We start from the raw sequence: 21692 nt of genomic DNA, 5'->3' as shown, positions 1-21692 counted from the left end.
ACACAACTTGCAAAATGTCCACAAAGATACAAAGATTCATTTGCAGGATTGTGATGAAATAAGCCAGTGCCTTTGCATATTATTGTTGATTGACTTAATGAGAAAATCCTTGAATTTCTACGTCAAGCGATTGAATGCATGATGATGCTGTTCTTCTTCATATGAAACCTTATTTTCCTTTACATGTTTCATTGACCTCTATCTGAAGTCTATTCAATGGCAATGGATAAGGTCCCATGTCTTACGTACCTCGACGCAAGGATGAGCAAAGTGCTCTGCGGCATATTTGTTTGTTTCGCTAATGATAACTAATTAAAAGTGATAATTATGTTACAAGAGAGCCTAATGATACTATTTATGAATGGTATAATATGTTACTGTAATTACAAAAAGAGGGGTTACTGAGAATTCAATCATGTGTTCGTTACGTTATGCTTTAACTGGGGGCATCACTTCCTATGTCCTCTTTCACCTGTGATCATTTATAGCTATTACTATTTATTTTAAATGAAACCTTTGCGTAAGCATTTCAATTCCATAATGAATCACCTTTCGTCATCAGTTCAGCTCCTTGCTAGAACTATCAACTAGCTACATATATTTCTCTCCCTCTTGTGTTTTTTTTCAATTCTGGAAATCTTCCACCAAATCCAATTACAGAAAATACCATTTGGTGGTTTGCTAAAACCTGCTCGTGCAGAAATATCCCATGAGATCAGAGTCACAAAAGGGAAGAGAAGTTCTCAGAACTGCCTTATGCACAATCAAAACAAAGTCTCCATTTGGACTGATTAGTGGGAAAAGTAATTGCAAATGCTGTGTAACCATTCAAGCCTATAGAGTGAGATGATGGCCACGTGGATAGAGCACTATCAAAGCTGATGTACCATTAACAAATATGTCCTGTATAGTTGGACCTGTGTCACATGCTTGGGAACAAAGAGCTGAAAACTAGATACGGAATGCACAACTTGATGCATCTAGAAACTATTGTTTAGTTGATTGAGAGATCATCAATTGTACCCACATCCCCATGGGAGCTGAATTATGGAAAATGAGAGAATAGTTCTAATATACAGGTCACACAAGCAAATCAATGGAATTAGACGGTCTTAGGAAATTAAGTTTATACAATTTGCTAATTTTGTCACCAAATTTCAGTCTTTGATGTTTAGGTTTTTTTTTTGTAATATTATTTGTAGTTTTAGAGCTTATTGTCCAGTGTCGATGTATTTGGGCATGCACACAAAGAAAGGCATTGACGCAGCTTAATCCTTCAGGAGAAGTGTATAGTGATGAGAGAAGCTGCAAAAATGTTCTAGACCACACCCATTGTGAATCACCCACTGTAAATAAATCAAACACGAGGAACCTGTGATATGAATTGGTGCTACATATTACAGCATCGATTTGTGCCAGCCCACTATTCATTAAATCCGAAGAATATGGCCGTTGATCTTTTGCACTTGCCTGGGTGAAGAGCAATCAGGAGGATCAGCAAAGGAAAAATTGCAAATGGTTGAACACACGAGGACAACATCTTTCAGCAGAAAACCAGGAGTGATTGGTTGCTGGATACCTTTCTTGCAAAAAGAGGTGATTGGAGGTTCCCAGATCATCTACATTTATTAAGCAGTGACGTCGATCTCCATTGTGAGTTTGTAATCAACTGACAGATGAATTAATCGGAAATCATTTGTAATCAATTTGCCTCACGCATTGATAACTTACCAACGCTTTCTTTAGTTTTACTGCAACTTACTCTGACTTTAATGTTAATAGACAATTGCATGTTTGTGCCTTTGCTGTCTGATTTATTTGATTATTGGCAACGATCAATAAACTAACTCCATCAAATCCAGACGGCAGATCGCTGATATAATTAATAACATAATCCAAACTGGAACAACCCAAATTTCCACCAACCCTGGTTGTGTGGCAAATAAATTATATCTATCTATCTATTAGAAAGTTTGGTTGAAATACAATGTTGCCTCTGAGGTGATGACTCGGTAGCTGAACAATTAATGGTTGAGGTGAAAAGATATTAAAAAAACTTCAAGGGTATTCTTGCTTAGATTGGAATATCCATACCATTGTATCACAGTTCTTCTTTCTTTCCTTCTTTGCTGATCCTTTGCCAAAATGCAGTTCCATCGATAGAGAGATGCAGTATTTACTTGTATATGGGACTTTTATACTTACACATTTTGATAATAGGAGCCGAGGGCTTTTTGGATTGCAAAATATGACCAGAATGCCCATGCTTATCCTTGTGTGATTTAGCCATCCAGAGATCAGATTTAATTGTTATGGTTCTGATTAATAAGCTTTAAACAAAGTAATGTTGGGGCACCACTACTGACGTCAGTGCTTCCAAAGTAGCCAGTGTTTATTGCTCACATATGCACACTTCCAGCAGAGCGGGAAGATACAATGGGATTAGTGTAAAGATGAGTGTGTGATGTTTAATGTCAAACCAGTGGACCAAGTGTATGTTTCCATGCTGTATCTTTCACTGCCTCTATGACTCTATCTTTAGATAGCATTCACACTGCTAGTAGCACTGAAGTCAGAACATTAAGGTTAGTTAATCAACATATCAATCATCAAATATGGTCACTGCATGACTAAATTGCGCACTGAATTAACATAGTGAGGATAAGAAGCTGGTTTAGTTGCCTCCTCCCTGTAAACAGTATTGTGCACAACAATGTTTAACAGGCAAGTATGTCCATCATCAAACACAATCTCATCAGTGAAGAAACACTTTATTTACTTCTCTTGGGTAATGATAACCTCTCAACAACGTCACTCAACCATCACAAAGCTAGTTGTACATTCTTAACTTCGTTTTTCTTATGTCCTTTCTCAATCTTATTTTTTCATTTCAATTGAGCATTATTCATACTCTAAATACTCTATACTCATTCTCTAACCTTTACTTTCCTTTTGTTTTAACCTGTTTCTTTTTCTCGTCCTCTCTTCCCACTGTCCCAATTTAAATATGGTAAATGCATAACAAATGATCTCATTTGATTACCCTAACAGACTGGGACCCATGTTTCATCTAGCAAGATTGGGATTTGAGACATTTTTCAGACACCTCATAGCTAGATCCTTGCCAATCTCCGTTGCTGTCCTCGGGATCTGAAGACAGTCAATGAATGGATTTGCTCGTGGCACCTACACCCCAGCAGTTTATTGACACATTGTGCTTGCTAAAGTAAATGCTCCGACATTTCAAGTGTTCTGATTAATGACTGCTCTCGCTAATTCCTTACTGTGGCCGTGGCAAGTGCTTTCAAACGGATGCTGTATTCCACTTGCAGGGAAAATTACATTCACAATGAACAATTTGTAAGAATGTTGATGTGAAATTCCAACCTGCTAACCCTGGACAGATATAAATGGCACAATTTTGATTTGCTATCAGTTTAGATACAGATATAAATGACACAATTTTGATATGGTACCAGAATAGGAACAGTTGAGATGCCACGATTTTGATTAGTGTTTTCACTTTCCCTGCAAAGAACTGATCGGTTGTGACCAGCGCCATCTATATTAATATATATCCCTCAACATGCAGTTTAAAAGTCTCTGCACATACAGATCCTTTTGCATTGGAAGATGCAGAATATGGAAAGCCAATTTCACATCAGACAGCCAGAATAAGTACATTTCTGAGTTCCATCCCAGTGATCAAGAAATCGTTTCTGCTTCTTCAGAATGATGTTTTGCAGATGTCAAATGTGTTTTATTGGAACTGAGAAAAACTGCATTGTGAAAGTAGGAGTATTTTAATGCTCATTGTCCTCTACCCATTGAAGACTAATGAACATTGGTGTGAAGGAAAATCAATGTGACAGTGCAGTGAACTATATATTTTTGAAGTCTTTTTCAGATCTACAAATCACACTTCTGCCTTGCCAATTTTTAAAATCTATAATGGATGACGAGTAATTCTGAAACGTTCACTCACAAGGTGTTTACGTCGTGGTACCCAGCGTTTAACATGGAAGACTAACGCTGTGTTAGAATTGATAAGGGTGCAAGATTAATACTGCAAAGGGCAGAAGTAAAATGAAAACCTGGGCTTCTGCCTTTAATTAATTGTCCATTCACTGTGACCACAATTAATCAAGCAAATCACAGCACTAATAGACATTTAAACAGCTCATAAAAACTCTTTTGGGAAAATCGGTTTCATCAACACAGCAACGTCATCTGTAAAACGGTGACCCAAAGGGCAAGAGGAAGATTCATTGATGGCAACCAAGCACAGAATATTTGACGATATTAGTCTACAAGGTCTCAATAAATGTAGAAACCACAAGGCATTGAACTTTTTTACCTCAGCAAGCACACCACATTTAAATGCTGATTGATTGATTGATTGAACTTTGGACCATTTACATGAGGAGCCATTTGGAAAAAAACATCTGGGTGACCTATTTTATTTATATAGTTTGTGAACTAGCGGATGATAATAAGTCGTTGTCACTTGGAATAGAAACAACCTTATTTGGAGAAAAAAAAATCAATTCCTTATGCTAATTAATTCCCTGCTAATCATTTTCATTTTTGGTTCAGTGTAGATATTGACTTTCATGTCACCCCATCGATTTTGGGGAAATATATCCAGGATTACGATGGTTCAGTGTCGGCATTACAGGGGAGTAGGTATAGAAGAAATAAGTGGATTATCACTAGATAAGATGAATTCAGGGGAAGGTAAAATTATCTGGAGACCACTGGAGATGGTAGATATAAGGAATAGGATGCACTAGTTTATGGATAGAAGGGACTAGGGAATGCAGGGAGGTGCAGGGAGACAGCAGCTATATATCAACTTGGGGAATAGAAATGATCAGACATTTAAAAAAATCTGCAATTGGAGCAACATCTATTGTACAAACAATCATACTTCAGAAGCAGACTAGAGCAGATTAAACTTCCAGTTTCTGAATGGGGTGGTAATGTCGGGTAGCATGAGTTTCCCTTTGGGATTTCTGCCTTAATGTTTTTTTAACAACTGTGGTCCACAACAAGGAGACATAAAAGTACATCTAGAATTATTTTTAAAAGTGCCTGTCTTGGGTCAGCCATCCGTTCCTGATAGCAGGAAGTCCTTGTGCCTTTCTCTTTGTATATGATTAACAAATATATTTATTACCTGACAGTGTAACATAGCATTTACAATATTTTAGCATCAACAGATCAGCTTTAATACAAACAGATAACAACATTGCTTCATGATACTGCAGTACTGCAAGACGCTGCACAACATTGTTTCCCTTTTGCACGGGCTTATTGATGCAATGCCCAGGATTATTACGAAACATGCTCTACAATCACCACACAAGGAGCTGAATTAGATTTATTACCGAGTAGGTATTCAGATTTAGTCGTCCTGCATCGCCAACAGACTACACTAAAATTCCCTTCCCTTCTAATGGGCACACAAGCATTGCATCGTTGGAGCTTTTGGACTGACGATTATAAGTATGAAATGGTTTTTGCAAAGAAGCAGTTTCTACTGTACCCTTGAGATGTCCTCGCCCTAGTGTCACAAATCCTGAAGAGATGAAGTTGTGCAGGTCAGGTCCTCCGCTGCGATAGCCATGGCTGGTGCCTGAATCCTTCCCGTAGAGCCCTGTTAGCAAGAGGAACAGCATTCACAATTTCCACTCTATTAGCTGTGGCAAAGTCTTGAAGTAACTGCCACCTGCATGAATTTGTAAACAGTAACTATAAATCATTACTTATTTATACCGCATATTTTTTTTAGTCGAAAACGTGGATGCCTTTGCATTGATAAGGCATCCCCAAGCAAAACAGTGAAACATAGTCATAGAGTGGTACATCGTGGAAACAGGCCCCTCGGCCCAACTTGCCCACACTGTCCAACATGTCCCAGCTACACTAGTCCCACCTGCCCGCATTTGGTCCATATCCCTCCAAACCTGACCTACCCATGTACCTGTCTAACTGTTCCTTAAACGTTGGGATAGTCCCTGCCTCAATTACCTCCTCTGGCAGCTTGTTCCATACACCCACCACCCTTTATGTGAAAACGTTACCACTCAGACCCACACTCCAAAGATGTACAGGGTTGTAGATTAATTGACTTGGTAAATGTAAAAATTGTCCCGAGTGGGTGTAGGATAGCGTTAATGTGCCGGGATCGGTGGTCGGTGCGGACCCGGTGGGCTGAAGGGCCTGTTTCCGTCCTGTATCTCTAAACTAAACTAAAGCATTTATGAGCTGGTTTTTCACACATATATAATTCACGTTTGGCTGTCAATGCACAGAATGTAGTTATCTATTATACAACCCAAGTACACTGTGGACCAATATGCTTCACACTACTGGAATGACAAACATTTCAGGACAAAGGGACACAGAGCTGAAACTTGCTTCTCTTTCTACAGATTGTGCAAGGCCTTCTGGATCAGAGAGCCATCAGCATGGAGGCAGACTTCTTGGCCCACCAATTTCATACTAACCAACAAACACCTAAATGATCTAATCCTAGTGTTCCCTCTCCCGACCTCATTAATGCCCCCTTTAATTTTCTGCCACCTGCCTGCAAGATGAGTAATTACACTACCAACAAGCATACTATTGAGAGAGTGCAGCGTAGGTTCACAAGGTTCATTCCCCGGATGGTGGGACTGTCATATGCTGACTGAATAGAGCGGCTGGACTTGTATATTCTGGAATTTAGAAGGATGAGAGGATATCTTATTGAAACATTTTAGATTATTAAGGATTTGGACACGCTAGAGGCAGGAAACATGTTCCCGATGTTGGGGGGAGTTCAGAACCAGGGGCCACAGTTTAAAAATAAGGGGTAAGCCATTTAGAATGGAGATGAGGAAACACTTTTTCACACAGAGTTGTGAGTCTGTGGAATTCTCTGCCTCCGAGGGTGGTGGAGGCCGGTTCTCTGGATACTTTCAAGAGAGCTAGATAGGGCTCTTGAAGATAGCAGAGTCAGGGGAGAAGGCAGGAAAGGGGTACTGATTGTGGATGATCAGCCATGATCACATTGAATGGCGGTGCTGGCTTGAAGGGCTGAATGGCCTACTCCTGCACCTATTGTCTATTGTCTATTGCCTTTGAAGGTTAGCAGACCACCTGAAGGGAACCTGTATGTGCACACACACCTGGGTCCAACCTTGGTCTCTAGAACAGTGAGGCAGCTGTGCTAATTGCTGTGCATCCATGCTAACCCTATACTGTCCCAAGCAGTTTCTCTTCTCATTTCACACCAGAAGTGTCTGCAACGTTTTGAGAACCCTCCCTGTACTTACACCAACTGGGACTTGAAAATGGCGCCAAACTGGTGGCGCTGTATACTGTCTCAGTGTACAACTAGTATACACTTGTATTGAATCTGAGATGCTTATCTAATATGCATCTAAGTGTTTACGTATAGTGGTACTGGTACAGAACTATATACAAAAATGAACTTCACATGGGACAAATAAAGTGCCATTCTATACCATGCCAATAGGGTGGAATAATATCAGATCAGTATAGGCGTAAATGGATACTTGCAGATTCGAAGAGCTGACAAACTTGCTTCTATGCTATATGACACCATGCTCTACACAACTTCCTTTTCAGATATGTAACAATTGTCCTTACTGTATAAGACAAGCAACTGAAATAATGCTAAATGTATAATCTCCCTGACTTTGGGATAGCAGAAATATTTAATACCTCAGTCTTGAACAATTAAATATATCCACTCAGTTTATTGGAAATATCTTTGGACCTTGCACCCACTGTCCCCAAAGAACATCAATTATTACTAATTAGGTCTGAAGAAGGGTCTCAACCCGAAACGTCACCCATTCCTTCTCTCCAGAGATGCTGCCTGTCCCGCTGAGTTACTCCAGCTTTTTGTGTCAATCAATTATTACCAGTTTGGTTTTAATGAAAGGCTTTAAATGTACTCAAGCTATAACAAACCCATTGACCTAAAACATAATGTACACTTCCAAGAAGAAAAATCTGCAAATTATCACCAAGGACAGTGCAGACATTGAATCCTCCTGTGTGCTTTTAAAATCTTATGTTTAAAAGGCAGTGGCATGCTTAATTAGTGTGACTTAAAAAAACAGATTTTTTTTTTCAAATTGTTCCACAACATTTAGCTCCAATATGTGTGACTGCATTTTAAGGCTGGTTTCAGCCTGGAAACAGGCCCTTCAGTTCATCAAGTCCACACCAACCAATGATCACCAGTACACTAGTTCTTTCCTACACACTAAGGACATTTCACACAAGCCAATTAACCTGCAAACCTTCACTTCTTTGGAATGTGGGATGAATCGGGAGAACCCAGAGAAAACCCACAAGGTCACGGGGAGAACGTACAAACTCCGTATAGACAGCACCCACAGTCAGGATCGAACCCTGGTCTCTGGCGCTGTGAGGTGGCAACTCTACCGCTGCACCACTGTGCTGCCTGTGAGTGGCCCAGAGTCCACTTCATGTGCAGTGGTGAAAATTTGGCCTGTAGAACAACAATTTTCACATCCACTCTTCTTGCATGTTCCCTGTTTCATTGGGAGAGCATGATCAGGAAATAGACCCCTTTATATATATTTCTTCCCCAAATTATTGATAAAGTGGCTGCGATAATGAATATTGAACGCTCATCGATAAATGGACAATGTGTGATTTCTACAGGTGTTGTTGTTTCTTCACTACAAATTCTGTCATAGTTTGCGGAAACATTGTAAAAATTATTTCCATAGAAGTTGCCACACAGGCGCAGAATAGGTTGATGTCATTATTTATTCTACCCAGCGGCCTCTTTCCAGTTTACTTCAACTAATTCCATTAGCTTTCTATTCTTTTCTCCCTGATGTAATTATCTCAATGCACCCACTCTAATCAGTTCCACAGCACATATTTCAATCACTCTAAGTGAAATGGTTTCTCCTGAACTTTATGCTAAATTTATTTGTGATTATCCTATTGACATCAACGTTAACACTGGATTCATGCTCATGGAAACATCCTTATATTTAATTGGTATAAAACTTTAAATATCTCTTTTTGGTCACCTCTCACTTAAACTCTAATAAAATCCAGTCATCTCCACTGGGCAAGAGAAATCATTGCAGAGGCCCATAGCTAGACCATCACAACACACATTCTGTTCAAAGCTCTGCCAGGAATTGGCCATCAAATACTACAGCAAGATCTTGATCAGTTGGGAGAGTGGGCTAATGAATGGTTAAATGCAAATTAGTGCAAGGTATTCCATTTTGAGAAGTCAAACCGGGGCAGGATGTGGTTAAACTGAGAAGAGTGCAGAGACGATTTACGAGGATATATCCAGGACGCGAGGGCCTAAGTTAGGGAGAGGTTGGGCAGGCCAAGACTTTATTCCTTGCATCACAGGAGGATGAGAGGTGATCATGTCGAGGTGAGTAAGATCATGAGGGAAATTGATAGGGAGAATGCATAACCAGTCTTTTGCCTAGAATTGGAGAATCCACAACCAGGGGACATAGGTTTAAGGTGAGAGGGTAAAAATGTAATAGGTACCTGAGGGGCAACTTTTTCACACATTTAAAAGATATTTGGAGAGGTACATGATAGGAAAGGTATAGAGGGATATGGGCCAATGTGGTTAGATGGGACTCCCCAATCTTTGCACATCCCCAATATTGGACTTTACACTCATCACTTTAATTTCATGTTTCATGTATATTGTTGTGTCATATGACTGTTGGCAGATCAATTCCCCTATTGGGATAAATAAAGTTTTAAATCATATCGTATTGTATCGTAAAAGTGGTAGTGTGCAAGTAACATGTCACAAACTCAAGCCATGTTAATGATTGAGAAGTTGGTTCACTACATACTGTAGTGATGCAGTGAGAGTCTTCCCTGTAAACCTCCCAGCTCAGTGGCTGAGCTATAATTGCATCAGCACCAGGACATAAAAGGGAATGAAGATAAGTAGCTTGATAGTAAATACAATCCTGGACAGAATACTGTTGGTTTTACATTTGGTATTGGCTTGTTGAATTATTGTTTTCTGTCCAACGATACTTTATTGTATATCTATTGTTGTTGTTGAGTCCAATGTGCCTGTACAGCAGTAGGGAAGAAAGAATTTAATTGTTCTGCTTCACATGTGGTTGCATATGACAAACAAACATTCTCTTGATCTCTCTCGATCATTGATGGATCCTACTGTTGCGACAGTAGCTCTATTTGCTGTGTGAGGTGAACACAATAATAATTGGATAAGTTCAGAGTCTGCCTACCATTATCTTTTAACTTATCTAATAATTAGGCTGCATTTAGGCTACATATTACAAGTTATATTTAATATTAATTGGAAACATAGAAAACAGGTGCACGAGGAGGCCAGCACCGCCATTCATTGTGATCATGGCTGATCATCCCCAATCAATAACCCATGCCTGCCTTCTCCCCCATTGTGGATTAAATCATTGTATGGTACAGCAAAGTGGTCATCAGTGAATTTAACAATTGTGTATTGGCCAGTGCTACAAATGGCTCTACATTGCCAGTGTAATGAAAGGAAAAGTTTGTGTGAGTTTTCCCCATTGCTTGCATTTCCATTTGGCCAATGTATCTGTGAGGATGTCAAGTGAGACTAGCTTTGAGACTAGCCCAGCTCTCACCATCCAGTTTCACAGATGTTACATGATCACTTGGGAAAGCATTGGTGCCTCTAGAACTGTTTTCCAATATGAGTCAGAGCCCTTGCAGTAAAATGAGAAAATATATCCCCTTGCTTTGAGAAGGATGAACCGCCATTGTACAAATTCACATTCAGTATTGTGCAAATCCACAATCACAACAAATTCACCTAAACAGTAAAGCATGTCATAAGGTCATAAAGAATAGAGTAGTATTAGGCCATTTGACCCATTAAGTCCACTCCGCCATTCATTCATGGCTGATCTATCTCTCCCTCCTAAACCCAATCTCCGGCCTTCTCCCCATAACCTCTGACACCTGTACCAATCAAGAATCTATCTATCTCTTCCTTAAAAATATCCACTGACTTGGCCTCCACAGCAAAGAATTCCACAGATTCAACACCCTCTGACTAAAGATATTTCTCCTCATCTCTTTCCTAAAATAATGTCCTATAATTCTGAGGTTATGACCTCTAGTCCTAGACTCTCCCACTAGTGGAAACATCCACTCTATTCAAGCCTTTCACTATTCTGTATGTTTCAATTAAGTCCCCCCTCATTCTTCTAAACTCCAGCGAGTACAGGCCCAGTGCTGACAAACGCTCATCATACGTTAATCTACTCATTCCTGGGATCATTCTTGTAAACCTCCTCTGGACCCTCTCCAGAGCCAGCAAATCCTTCCCCAGATATGGTGCCCAACGTTGCCCACAATCTTCCAAATTTGGCCTTACCAGCGCTTAATAGAGTCTCAACATTACATCCCTAAAGCAGATTCCTTACATTCTACAAGCAATTCCTCTGTGAAATTCCTCAGCATTTCTTGTCAGTGCAGATCAAATTTACATTGTAAATGTTGCGAATGTCACTTAAAGGAGGAGCAGATAAAGCAATGGAGTGGAACAGACTGATTTCACCAGCCAGATTTAGGTTAAAGCAAGGCTAATGGAGTGAAGGTCTTCTCTCTCTGTGATCAGGATTGAGAGATGGTAAATCTCAAGTGGCATTGACAATATGGAAGAAAAAGAAAATGCTTATGGATACGGGCAGGAATATGAGTCTGAGGCATGTTGTTGGGTCCCATGTTCACACGGGAGGGCTGGTCCCCCAATGCAATATTCCACCTCTCCACCAATTCCACTTTCTGGAGCACTAGTATGGGTGTTGTGGGCTGAAGGGACTGGTTTCCAGAGGGCTAGTATGGACATTGTGGGCCAAATGGATTCTTGGGGTGGCAGCTCAGTCACTCAAGCCTGATGTGCTGGCAGCTCACTCACGGCTGGTGGGCTGGCAGTTGACTCACGGCTATTCCTTGAAATTCCATTTCAAGCAGGGTGCAAGGCCACCAAATTCAAGTGCAGTTTCTTACCACTTCAAGCAAATGGTATGAAACTGCATTTGATTGTGGTGGCCTTGCACCCTGCTTGAAGTGGTCGGAAACGGCACTTGAATTTGGGGGCCTTGCACCCTGCTTGAAGTGGTAGGAAACTGGTGGTAAGCCACCAAATGCAAGTGCAGTTTCATGCCATTTCAAACAGGGTGCAAGGCCACCAAATTCAAGTAGGTTTCCGACCACTTCAAGCAGGGTGAAAGGCCACCAAATTCAATTGCAGTTTCGTACCACTTCAAGCAGGGTGCAAGTCCACCAAATTCAAATGCAGTTTCATACCATTTCATGCAGGGTGCAAGGCCACCAAATTCAAATGCAGTTTCATACCATTTCATGCAGGGTGCAAGGCCACCAAATTCAAATGCAGTTTCATACCATTTCATGCAGGGTGCAAGGCCACCACATTCAAATGCAGTTTCATACCATTTCAAGCAGAGTGAAACCACCATGAAACCACCATAAAACCACACAAAACACCAGAGAAACACCACACTCACAGTTCATTGGACATTCCGTGTGTTCAGTTGATTCACAGCTCAGTCGTGACTTCTCCCTCCCCCAATGTGCAGAGACTGAGCCACACCTACACTTCTAGGTTTTATAAACCCTCCCACGCTCCCACTGGAAGGGGCGTGGCCTTCATGGCGTGATTGACAGGAGAGAGATTTTCAGCATTTTTTTTAAACACTAATAACACTTTTATTTTTCATTGATGGGAAGAATTCTCTGCACCTGATGAGCAGAGGGGGACTGAGTAAGATGGCCAAAAATTACAGCCGTAAATGGTAGCATTTTATCTAAAATTAATATACAGTGCAAACAGGAAGTTGTCAAGTTTCCATCACCAAGCCATTTGCAATGCTTCACTTCTACCCAACCACCACCAAGAGCCATTTGCAGTGCTTCACTTCAAATCAACCACCAACAGCCATTTGCTGTGCTTCACTTCAAACCAACCACCACCAACAGCCATTTGCTGTGCTTCACTTCAAACCAACCACATTTACATTTTCAAACCATATTATGGGCACTCAAGGTCAGTAAAACCACACTCACAGTTTAGTAGACATGTGTTCAGGGTTATTCACAGCTCAGACTGAGAGACGTGACCCTCTCGCTCCCTCATCTTGCAGAGACTGACTGAGGCACTCAACACTTCCGGGTTTTATAGTCTCTCCGGAAGGGGCGTGGCCTTCAGGAGAGAGAATCTCAACATTTTTTAAACACTAATAACTGTTTTATTTTAAATCAATGGGAAAAATCCTCTTGTGCTGCGCAGCGGAGGGGGACTCTGAGTAAGATGGCCAAAAAATCACAGCCGTAAGTGGCAGCGTTTTTTCTAAAATCAATATACAGAACAACAAGAAGTGGTCAAGATCAGACTTTTAGTAATATAGATATATACATATCTAATGGAAAATGTGTAGGAAGGATCTGCAGATGCTGGCTTACACCTAAAATAGACGCTAAATGCTGGAGTAACTCAGCGGGACAAGCAACATTCCAGAGACGCTGCCTGTCCCCGCTGAGTTACTCCAGCTTTTTGTGTCTATCTAATGGAAAATGGTTGCTTGTGAGTTGAAGGTTGTGCTTTATACAGACATTTATAATTAAATAATAATAAACCACTAGAGCAGAGTGCAAATAATATAAATCTGCAAAATCTTGATGAATGTCCTCTCCTCAAATTGTTCTTCTGACATCTCTGAGTGAATTCTAATTTAGCCCTAATTACTTCCAAATTATGGATGGTTTTGAGCTGTGAGGCGCATACCTGCTCAAATGAGGATCAGGGCAGGGCAAACAGCACTACTTATCCACTGAGTCAGACAGTTTTATTCATGTAATTTCATTTAAAACCTGTGCCCAACAATGAAAATTATGAAGTCGTTAATAAGCCATTTAATCCGAGTCGGCCATGTCGCGATGGTTTTGTCATCTCAACTAAACAGCATTGACCTTTGGTGAGCTAACTACACAGCTAAGGTGTTTTTGCTGAGATCGGACACCTAAAACTAATCTTCCTCAATCTAGTTTCATAATTTGTCTATTTCTTTAAATTACCAGATGAGGAAATGACTTTAAATAGTTTAGGATAGCTTCATTAGTATTTTAGACATGGAACATAGAACAGTGCATCACAAAGACTGGCTCTTCGGCCCACAATGTTTGTGCCAAACATCATGCCAACATAATTTCTATCTATCTGTATGTAACCCTCCATTCCCACCATATCCATATGCCGAAACAAAAATCGTTTAAATGCCAGTGACGTGTCTGCTTCAACCACTACTCCTGGCACCCTGTTCCAGTCACTCACCACCCTCTGTGTAAAAAACTTGTCTTGCTTTAACCTTTGCCTCTCACACCTTAAAGCTATGCCCTCTGGTATTTGATGTCTCCATACTGGGAAAAAATGATTCTTAAACTCCACCCTATCTATGCCTTCTATCAGGTCTCCCATAACCTCGAGAGAAAACAATTCAAGTCTGTCCAACCGCTACCTGTAGCTAATACCCCCAAATCAAACATCATATGTGTTGGAAGGAACTGCAGATACTGGTTTAAACTGAAGAAAGACACAAAGTGCTGGAGTACCTCAGCGGCACAGGCAACATCTCTGGAGAGAAACGTCAACCATTCCTTCTCCCCAGAGATGCTGCCTGTCCCGCTGAGTTACTCCAGCATTTTGTGTCTATCTAAGGGAAATCCTTGCTCTCTATTATTCCTCAATATGGTTTATGCAGGGATGACTAATTGGTATTGGATTTACTTCGAAGGTTCACACAACCTCGTAGTGAGAATGGGCAGCATTAATAGAAGCCATCTCTTGGAACAGACATTAACTGAGGTTCCATCTGCATGTTCAAATGAATGGAGAAGATACCACAACATTTCCCAAGAAGCAATTCCTTTGAGTCTCCTGACTACATCCCAAATCCTTGAGTCAACACTAAAACTGGATTAATTCCTCATTCATCTGTTTGCATAACTGCGCCATTTACAAACTGCCCGCTAAATTTGCGAACAAACCATCAGCAACCTCGCCCTGATTTATTCTGGTGAATTTCTGTTGTTGTTCTAGTTCTTCTTAATGAATAGGATATCTGAAACCATCATGCTTCTCCAAACTAAACTGCTTTAAATTCCATAAAGGTCATACTCCTCTTGTAATTGCATAGATTCCCTTCCATCTGAAGAACTTGGGGAAATATAGGCAGTAGTCAGGGCTTGGGGACCTCCACGTGTGAAGCTGGGCAGTGTTTGACCTAAAATGCATCAGTTTCTCAACAAAGGCTTCATGCTTCATGAATGGGTGATGTTTTGGGTCGAGACCCTTCTTCAGTCTGAAGAAGGGTATCAACCCAAAATGTCACCCATTCCTTCTCTCCAGAGATGCTGCCCATCCCACCGAGTTACATTTTGTGTCTATCTTCCATATGCCTCTAAACCGTTTCTAATCATGTTTCTGTCCAGTTGTCTTTTAATTGATGTTATAGTCCCTGCCTCAACTATTTCCCTTGGCAGCTCGCTCCATATCCCCACCACTCTCTGTGCGAAAGAACACAAGTGTCAATTGGTAAAACTACATTACTTAGTGTATTGCTTTGTGCTGGATTGGTTTATAATGAAATAGGGTCATCTAGGTTGTCTGGAGCTCTGTCAAGCCCCTGGGCAGAACCCTGCTAAAATGCTAGTTACAAAGATGAACAAAACACAGGGAACTGATAAAAAAAAGCTGCCGGACCTGGAACATCTAAAATACATCCAGTAATAGATCTGGAAAAATGAAAGGTCCAGCTGAAGTGCGTCTTCAGTTATTACCAAGACCATCATGTGTGGTATTTGTGGAAGACAATACAGGCACAGATCTTTCTTATCTCCCAGGATATGATCAAGTCGTTGCTCTTTAATATAATTGCATGAAACGTTACTTGTATTCTTTCAAACAAACCTGTTGTACCTCAATGTCAAATCGAATTCCTCCCAGTTAGCGAAGTAATTGCAATCTCACTTCACCTCTCATACCCAAAAAGAGTGACGACTGTAATGCTAATGATATGTATTCATTGATTCTTTCAGTGCTTCTGCCACTGTACACGCACATTACACAACACCCCATGTCTTTCACAGCATAGAAGTGTTTAATGAATGCACTTGTTATCCCTGAAGTGCAATTATAATCCATGGATTTCTTTCTTGAAAATAATTACACACCCCCAACGAAAGCATTGGTACGTGAACTTTGATGTTTACTTTTGCTCAAGGCATATCTCCAGCGTTTATGTGAGGGTTAGGTAAATGGTTTCTAAGAACTAAGGACTGCAAGCAAAGCAACTGTACAGTGAAGGCAGGACTCCTTTGTGGCTGTAAATATGCATCAGAAGATAAAATAAATAGGTTTATTTACTTATGTAACTTGATGATAGAAGAATGGAAGTAAAACTAGCAATCTGACACCTAGAATCTGTCAAAAGTAGAATCGATACATGCACATATCTAAAAGATGTCTTAAACATAATGAATTTTCCATCATCTCTCGAAGACTGAACACCTCCGCTCAGTCTGCCTAAACCTACTTAATCTCCCAGATGCTAAACACTCAAACTGCCCCTTCCATTCACACACTGACCTTTCTGTCCTGGGCCTCCTCCACTATCAGAGTGAGGCCCAGTGCGAATTAGAGTAACAGCGCCTCATATTTCGCTTGGGCAGCTTACACCCCAGTAGTATGAATATTGACTTCTCTAACTTCAAGTAACCCTCGCATTCCATCTCTCTCCATCCCTCCCCCTTCCCAGTTCTCCGACCAGTCAGACTGTCCCTTTGATTAAAGCTTATCTTTGTATGCTTCGTTGTCACCTTCCACTAGCTAACAATGATCTATGTAGATCTATTCTACATTTTCCTGGATCATCATCACCTTTGATGTCTCATTCTCACACCTTGCACTGACTAATGGGCCTGTCCCACTTAGGAGATTTTTTTAGTGCGACTACCGGCGATTGCCACAAAATTTTCAACATGTTGAAAAATGTTCTGCAACAGTGGCGACGATTTTAGCTGTCATAGGTCGTCGTACGTGCTGTCGCAGGTTGTCATGGGTGAATTCCATTAAAATTAGACCCTGGCAGTCGCATAGAGAGTCGCCATAGTGGGACAGGCCCATTATCTATGTGTCTCCTTCTCCCCAGACTCTCAGTCTGAAGAAGAGTCTCGACCCAAAACGTCACCCATTCCTTCTATCCAGAGATGCCGCCTGTCCTGCTGATTACTCCATCATTTTGTGTCTGTCCATTGAAGACTTGGTTATTTTTTTGACAAAACGTAAAGTGCTTCTATTTTAGTTCCTGTGCCAATTTTTGCATTAGTCTAATGCCTTGTGAACAGATGTAACATCGTGACTTAAGAGAAATAAATTATTAAGCTTCACTGACTTAACTGAAATATGATGTATTTTCTTGAATAATCACTTTGACAACACATTACTGTTAAACGCCGGCTTGGCCTTTGGTACATTGTTCTTGACTATGGATGCACTGCCCTGAAACTGTGAAAGCACATTGTGATTCATACATTGAAAACTTTGAATGGCACAACATCTTAATCCTTATAATAGTCACCCTTTCACTTGCTTTCTTGGACCATTTAGCCTTTGATGGAATATTATTCCCTGGGGACTTGATAGAGCTTCTATTGGAAACTATACAAGATGGCTATTCAATCATGAAGGATTGGTCAGCCTGACTGTGTTCTGAACCAATTTCCATCAACCATAATTAATAGTAAGATTAAACGAGAACTTGCCAATTTGAAGTTTAATCTAATTGAAGTATACCGTGAATGATCATGAGATCATTAGATCATGTGATAGGAACAGATTTAGGCCATTCGGCCCATCAAGTCTACCCCGCCATTCAATCATTGCTATTCTATCTCTCCATCCTAACCCTATTCTCCTGCCTTCTCCCCATCACCTCGGATACCGGTACTAATCAAGAATCTATCTATCTCAAATATATCCACTGCCTTGGCCTCCACAGCTTTCTGAGGTAATCCCCAGATTCGCCACCTTCTAACAAAGAAATTCCTCCTCATCTCCTTCCTAAAATAATGTCCTTTAATTCTGAGGCTATGACCTCTTGTTCTAGACTCTCCCACTATTAGAAACATCCTCTCCACGTCCACTCTATCCAAGCCTACAAAACATTTCTTCAAAACCCCAGCGAATACAGGCCCATGTGCCATCAAATGCTCACCATATGTTAATCTACTCATTCCTGGGATCATTCTTGTAAACCTCCTCTGGACCCTCTCATGAGCCAGCATATCCTTCCTCAGATACGGTGCCCAAAATTGCTCACAATTGCCCAAAATTGCTCACAATCAAAGATAATATAATGAGTAGAAACAGAAAGAAAGTTTGTTCATTACTTTAAAAATTCCTATTTTATGTAACACAAGATATTGGTGAGGCCACATTGGGAGTACAATGTTTAGTTTTAATCATCTTGCTATAGACAGGATGCAATTAAGCTGGAAAGAGTGCAGAGAAGATTTACAAGAATGTTGCCAAGAATTAAGGGCCTGAGCTACAGGGAGAGGTTGGGCAGGCTAGGATTTTATTCCTTGGATTCCGAGAGGCTGAAGGGTAATCTTACAGATGTTGTCAAACTGGAAAGGGTGCAGAGAAGATGTATGAGGATGTTGCCAGGACTCGAGGGCCTGAGTTGTAGAGAGAAGTTGAGTATGCTAGGACATTATTCCTTGGAGCGCAGGAGGATGAGGGGTGATCATATAGAGGTATACACAATCATGGGAGGAGTAGATGCCGTCTATTGCCCAGAGTAGGGCAATTGAGAACCAGTGGACATAGGGTTAAGGTGAGAGGGACAAGATCTAGTAGGAACCTGAGGGGCAACTTTTACATTCAGAGGATGAGAGGAGATAATTGAGTCAGGGACTGCATTTATAACAGCATTAAAAACACACTTGGACAGGTACACGGATAAGAAGGTATTAGAGGGATTTGGGCCAAACACAGGCAGATGGGACTAGCATAGATGGGGATCTTTGTCGCTATGGATGAGTTAGGCCGAAGGGCCTGTTTCTGAGTTGTATGATTCCATGACTCAACATGTCTTGGCTGACATCTCAGAGTATTTCCATTTGCCTCCTCTTCCACTTAGAATTAATTATTCTAGAGATTGTTTAACTGTATCTATATGGAGCAACCATTCCGTATACATGAGCCCCATCATTCTGAAAATGGGTGCTGACCCAAAGCATCATCCATTTCCCTCCACAGATGCTGCTTGTCCCATTGAGTTCCTCCAGCAGTTTTTTTTAAATCAAAGCTGAGTGCGATCCGATCTCGCATGAAGGGTGCCAACATTCTGTTAAGATGTTTTCAAGATAAATGAACCTGGCCAAGATCAGACTGCATTGGGCTAATCTTTGATTAGGACAATGAGAATCAAACACGACTATCATGATTGCTGTCTCACTGGCACATTCTGCCTCTCCGTGAGTCCTAACATAAAATATTTGCAGTCTGCAAATCCATATCTCATTTCCCTGTTTTCAGAGGTGTCCACATGAGAGTACTTGACTTTTCTCATCCATAGAATCACTTCTCAATCTCAATCTCTGATATCAAATTGTTTACCCATAAATTCTCCCCTTTTTCCTCAAAATATATGTTTTTAAGCCCTGGTTCAAATGAAAATATGAACATGTTGAGTTGATATTGAATATTAAATTCATCAAAACACAAAGTGCTGGAAAAATTCATTGGAGTAGGCGGCACTTGGGGAAGAAATGGACTGATCCATCAAGTGACATTGATCTAGAAAGGATGCAATCTTTGTGACTGGTTATACTGATGTCAACACAGGCAGAAAGCATAAATGAAAAGCAAGGTGAATAGCAATGTTATAAAACACACCATCCAGGGCAGAATCAAATTTGTAATCGATTGATTTGAGACGAGGTGGGAAAAGAAGAGAAGGGTTTAAAGAAGAGCTCATTTGAATTTGTTTTTGAATATTTGCCTCAGCTTTGGTGTCGCAAATTTTCACAGTTTTCAGACATTCTACAAAACAGACTTTTCAAATAGGAGAAATTGCTATTTCTTTTATCATTTGCCAAGATGGAAGTAGTATTTTAATGCACAGCATCTGATTAAATAACTGGGCCAGCTCCAGACTACATTGAGGCTTGTTACTCAGCTAATTAGATCGTGATTTCCCTCTGAGAATATGCTACTTCTTAAATCTGGGTTAGCTCTTACCAATGCAATGTTCTGATTTATTTTCCCCCAAATTTCCCCACTTCTCTTCCTTTGTCCAAGTCTGAATTAAAATATTCCTGAACTGAGAATAAATGTAGTCAGTTCCAGACACTGGGCCCTTTTGCATATAAAACTGGTCTTACCTGAGGAAGCGATCACTTCCAGGGGGTACAAAAGGTACACATCAGGAAATTGGTACACGTGGACACCACTGAAGTTTGCCCGTTGTTAGTCATGCACCAAGAACTTCACAGGTCATGCAACTAATAGCTCTCTAAATGCCAACAGAAACTGAAACTTTTGGTTGTAATGTATGACATAGAAACAGAGAAAATAGATGCAGGAGTAGGCCATTCAGTCCTTCGAGCCAGCATCGCCATTCAATATGATCATGGCTGATCATCCAAAATCAGTACCCCGTTCCTGCTTTCTCCCCATATCCCTTGATTCCAATAGCCCTAAGAGCTATATCTAACTCTCTCTCGAAAACATCCAGTGAATTGGCCTCCACTGCTTTCTGTGGCAAGGAATTCCACAGATTCACAACTCTCTGGGTGAAATAGTTTTTCCACATCTCAGTCCTACATTCACTGCTCAGTTACAATAACTCTCGTACCTCATCACACATGGTCCAAAAATGAGTTGGCAATTAAAGGGTCGGCACTGTCATATCGATGGCTGTACTCAGGATCTGTCGGCTTCAGTTCTCAATGGTCAGCGATATGCAGGTGGAATTACTGCCTGCCTTTACTACCGGTGGCGCCTGAGTTCAGATCACTTCCTCCTTGATTAGCCCATACCTTGTAGTGGTCATCTCACACGAACGTGAGCATCCGGGTCATGCACTCACATTGCTGGTGGCCAGTCATGTAGGAGCACACCATAACCTCGCCCTCCATCTTTCCCCACATCCCCATGCCTTTCCCCACATCTCCAAGCATACTGTGCCTACCCTTGGGAAATTTCTATGACTTGCTTCCCAGCTACGACATGCAGCTATAATGACTGCGTGTAGCTTCTGAACGGAATTAAACTGGTCCCATGTAGATGTATTCCTTTCATGATTTCTGCACACCCTTCGTCCTCCTGCACTCCAAGAGATAAAGTCCTAACAAGGTCAACCTCTCCCTCCAGGTTAGGCCCTCGATCCTGGCAACATCCTCGTAAAGCTTCTCTGCGCCCTTTCCAGCTTGACATCTTTACTACAACATGGTGATCAAAACTGAACACAATATTCTAAATGTGGCCTATGTGAACACAATATTCTAAATGTGACCGCCTGGCTTCTATACTCAATACT

General features: G+C 40.9%; 1 protein-coding gene across 2 annotated transcripts in view; it reads right to left on the bottom strand.

The window, feature by feature from the left end:
* Nucleotides 1-21692, bottom strand: part of shisa6 (shisa family member 6) — a 404397-nt gene that overhangs the window by 295658 nt on the left and 87047 nt on the right. For both annotated transcript variants that reach the window (XM_033044070.1, XM_033044071.1), the window contains exon 3: nucleotides 5549-5659. In XM_033044070.1, coding sequence (XP_032899961.1) covers nucleotides 5549-5659 — 111 coding nt within the window. The remainder of the gene's footprint in view (nucleotides 1-5548; nucleotides 5660-21692) is intronic.

This window comes from Amblyraja radiata, chromosome 26 (assembly GCF_010909765.2).
Source record: "Amblyraja radiata isolate CabotCenter1 chromosome 26, sAmbRad1.1.pri, whole genome shotgun sequence".
In the NCBI taxonomy this organism is placed as follows: domain Eukaryota; kingdom Metazoa; phylum Chordata; class Chondrichthyes; order Rajiformes; family Rajidae; genus Amblyraja; species Amblyraja radiata.
Note: the sequence above shows the minus strand (reverse complement) of the source record. Positions and strands in the feature narration are given on the sequence as shown.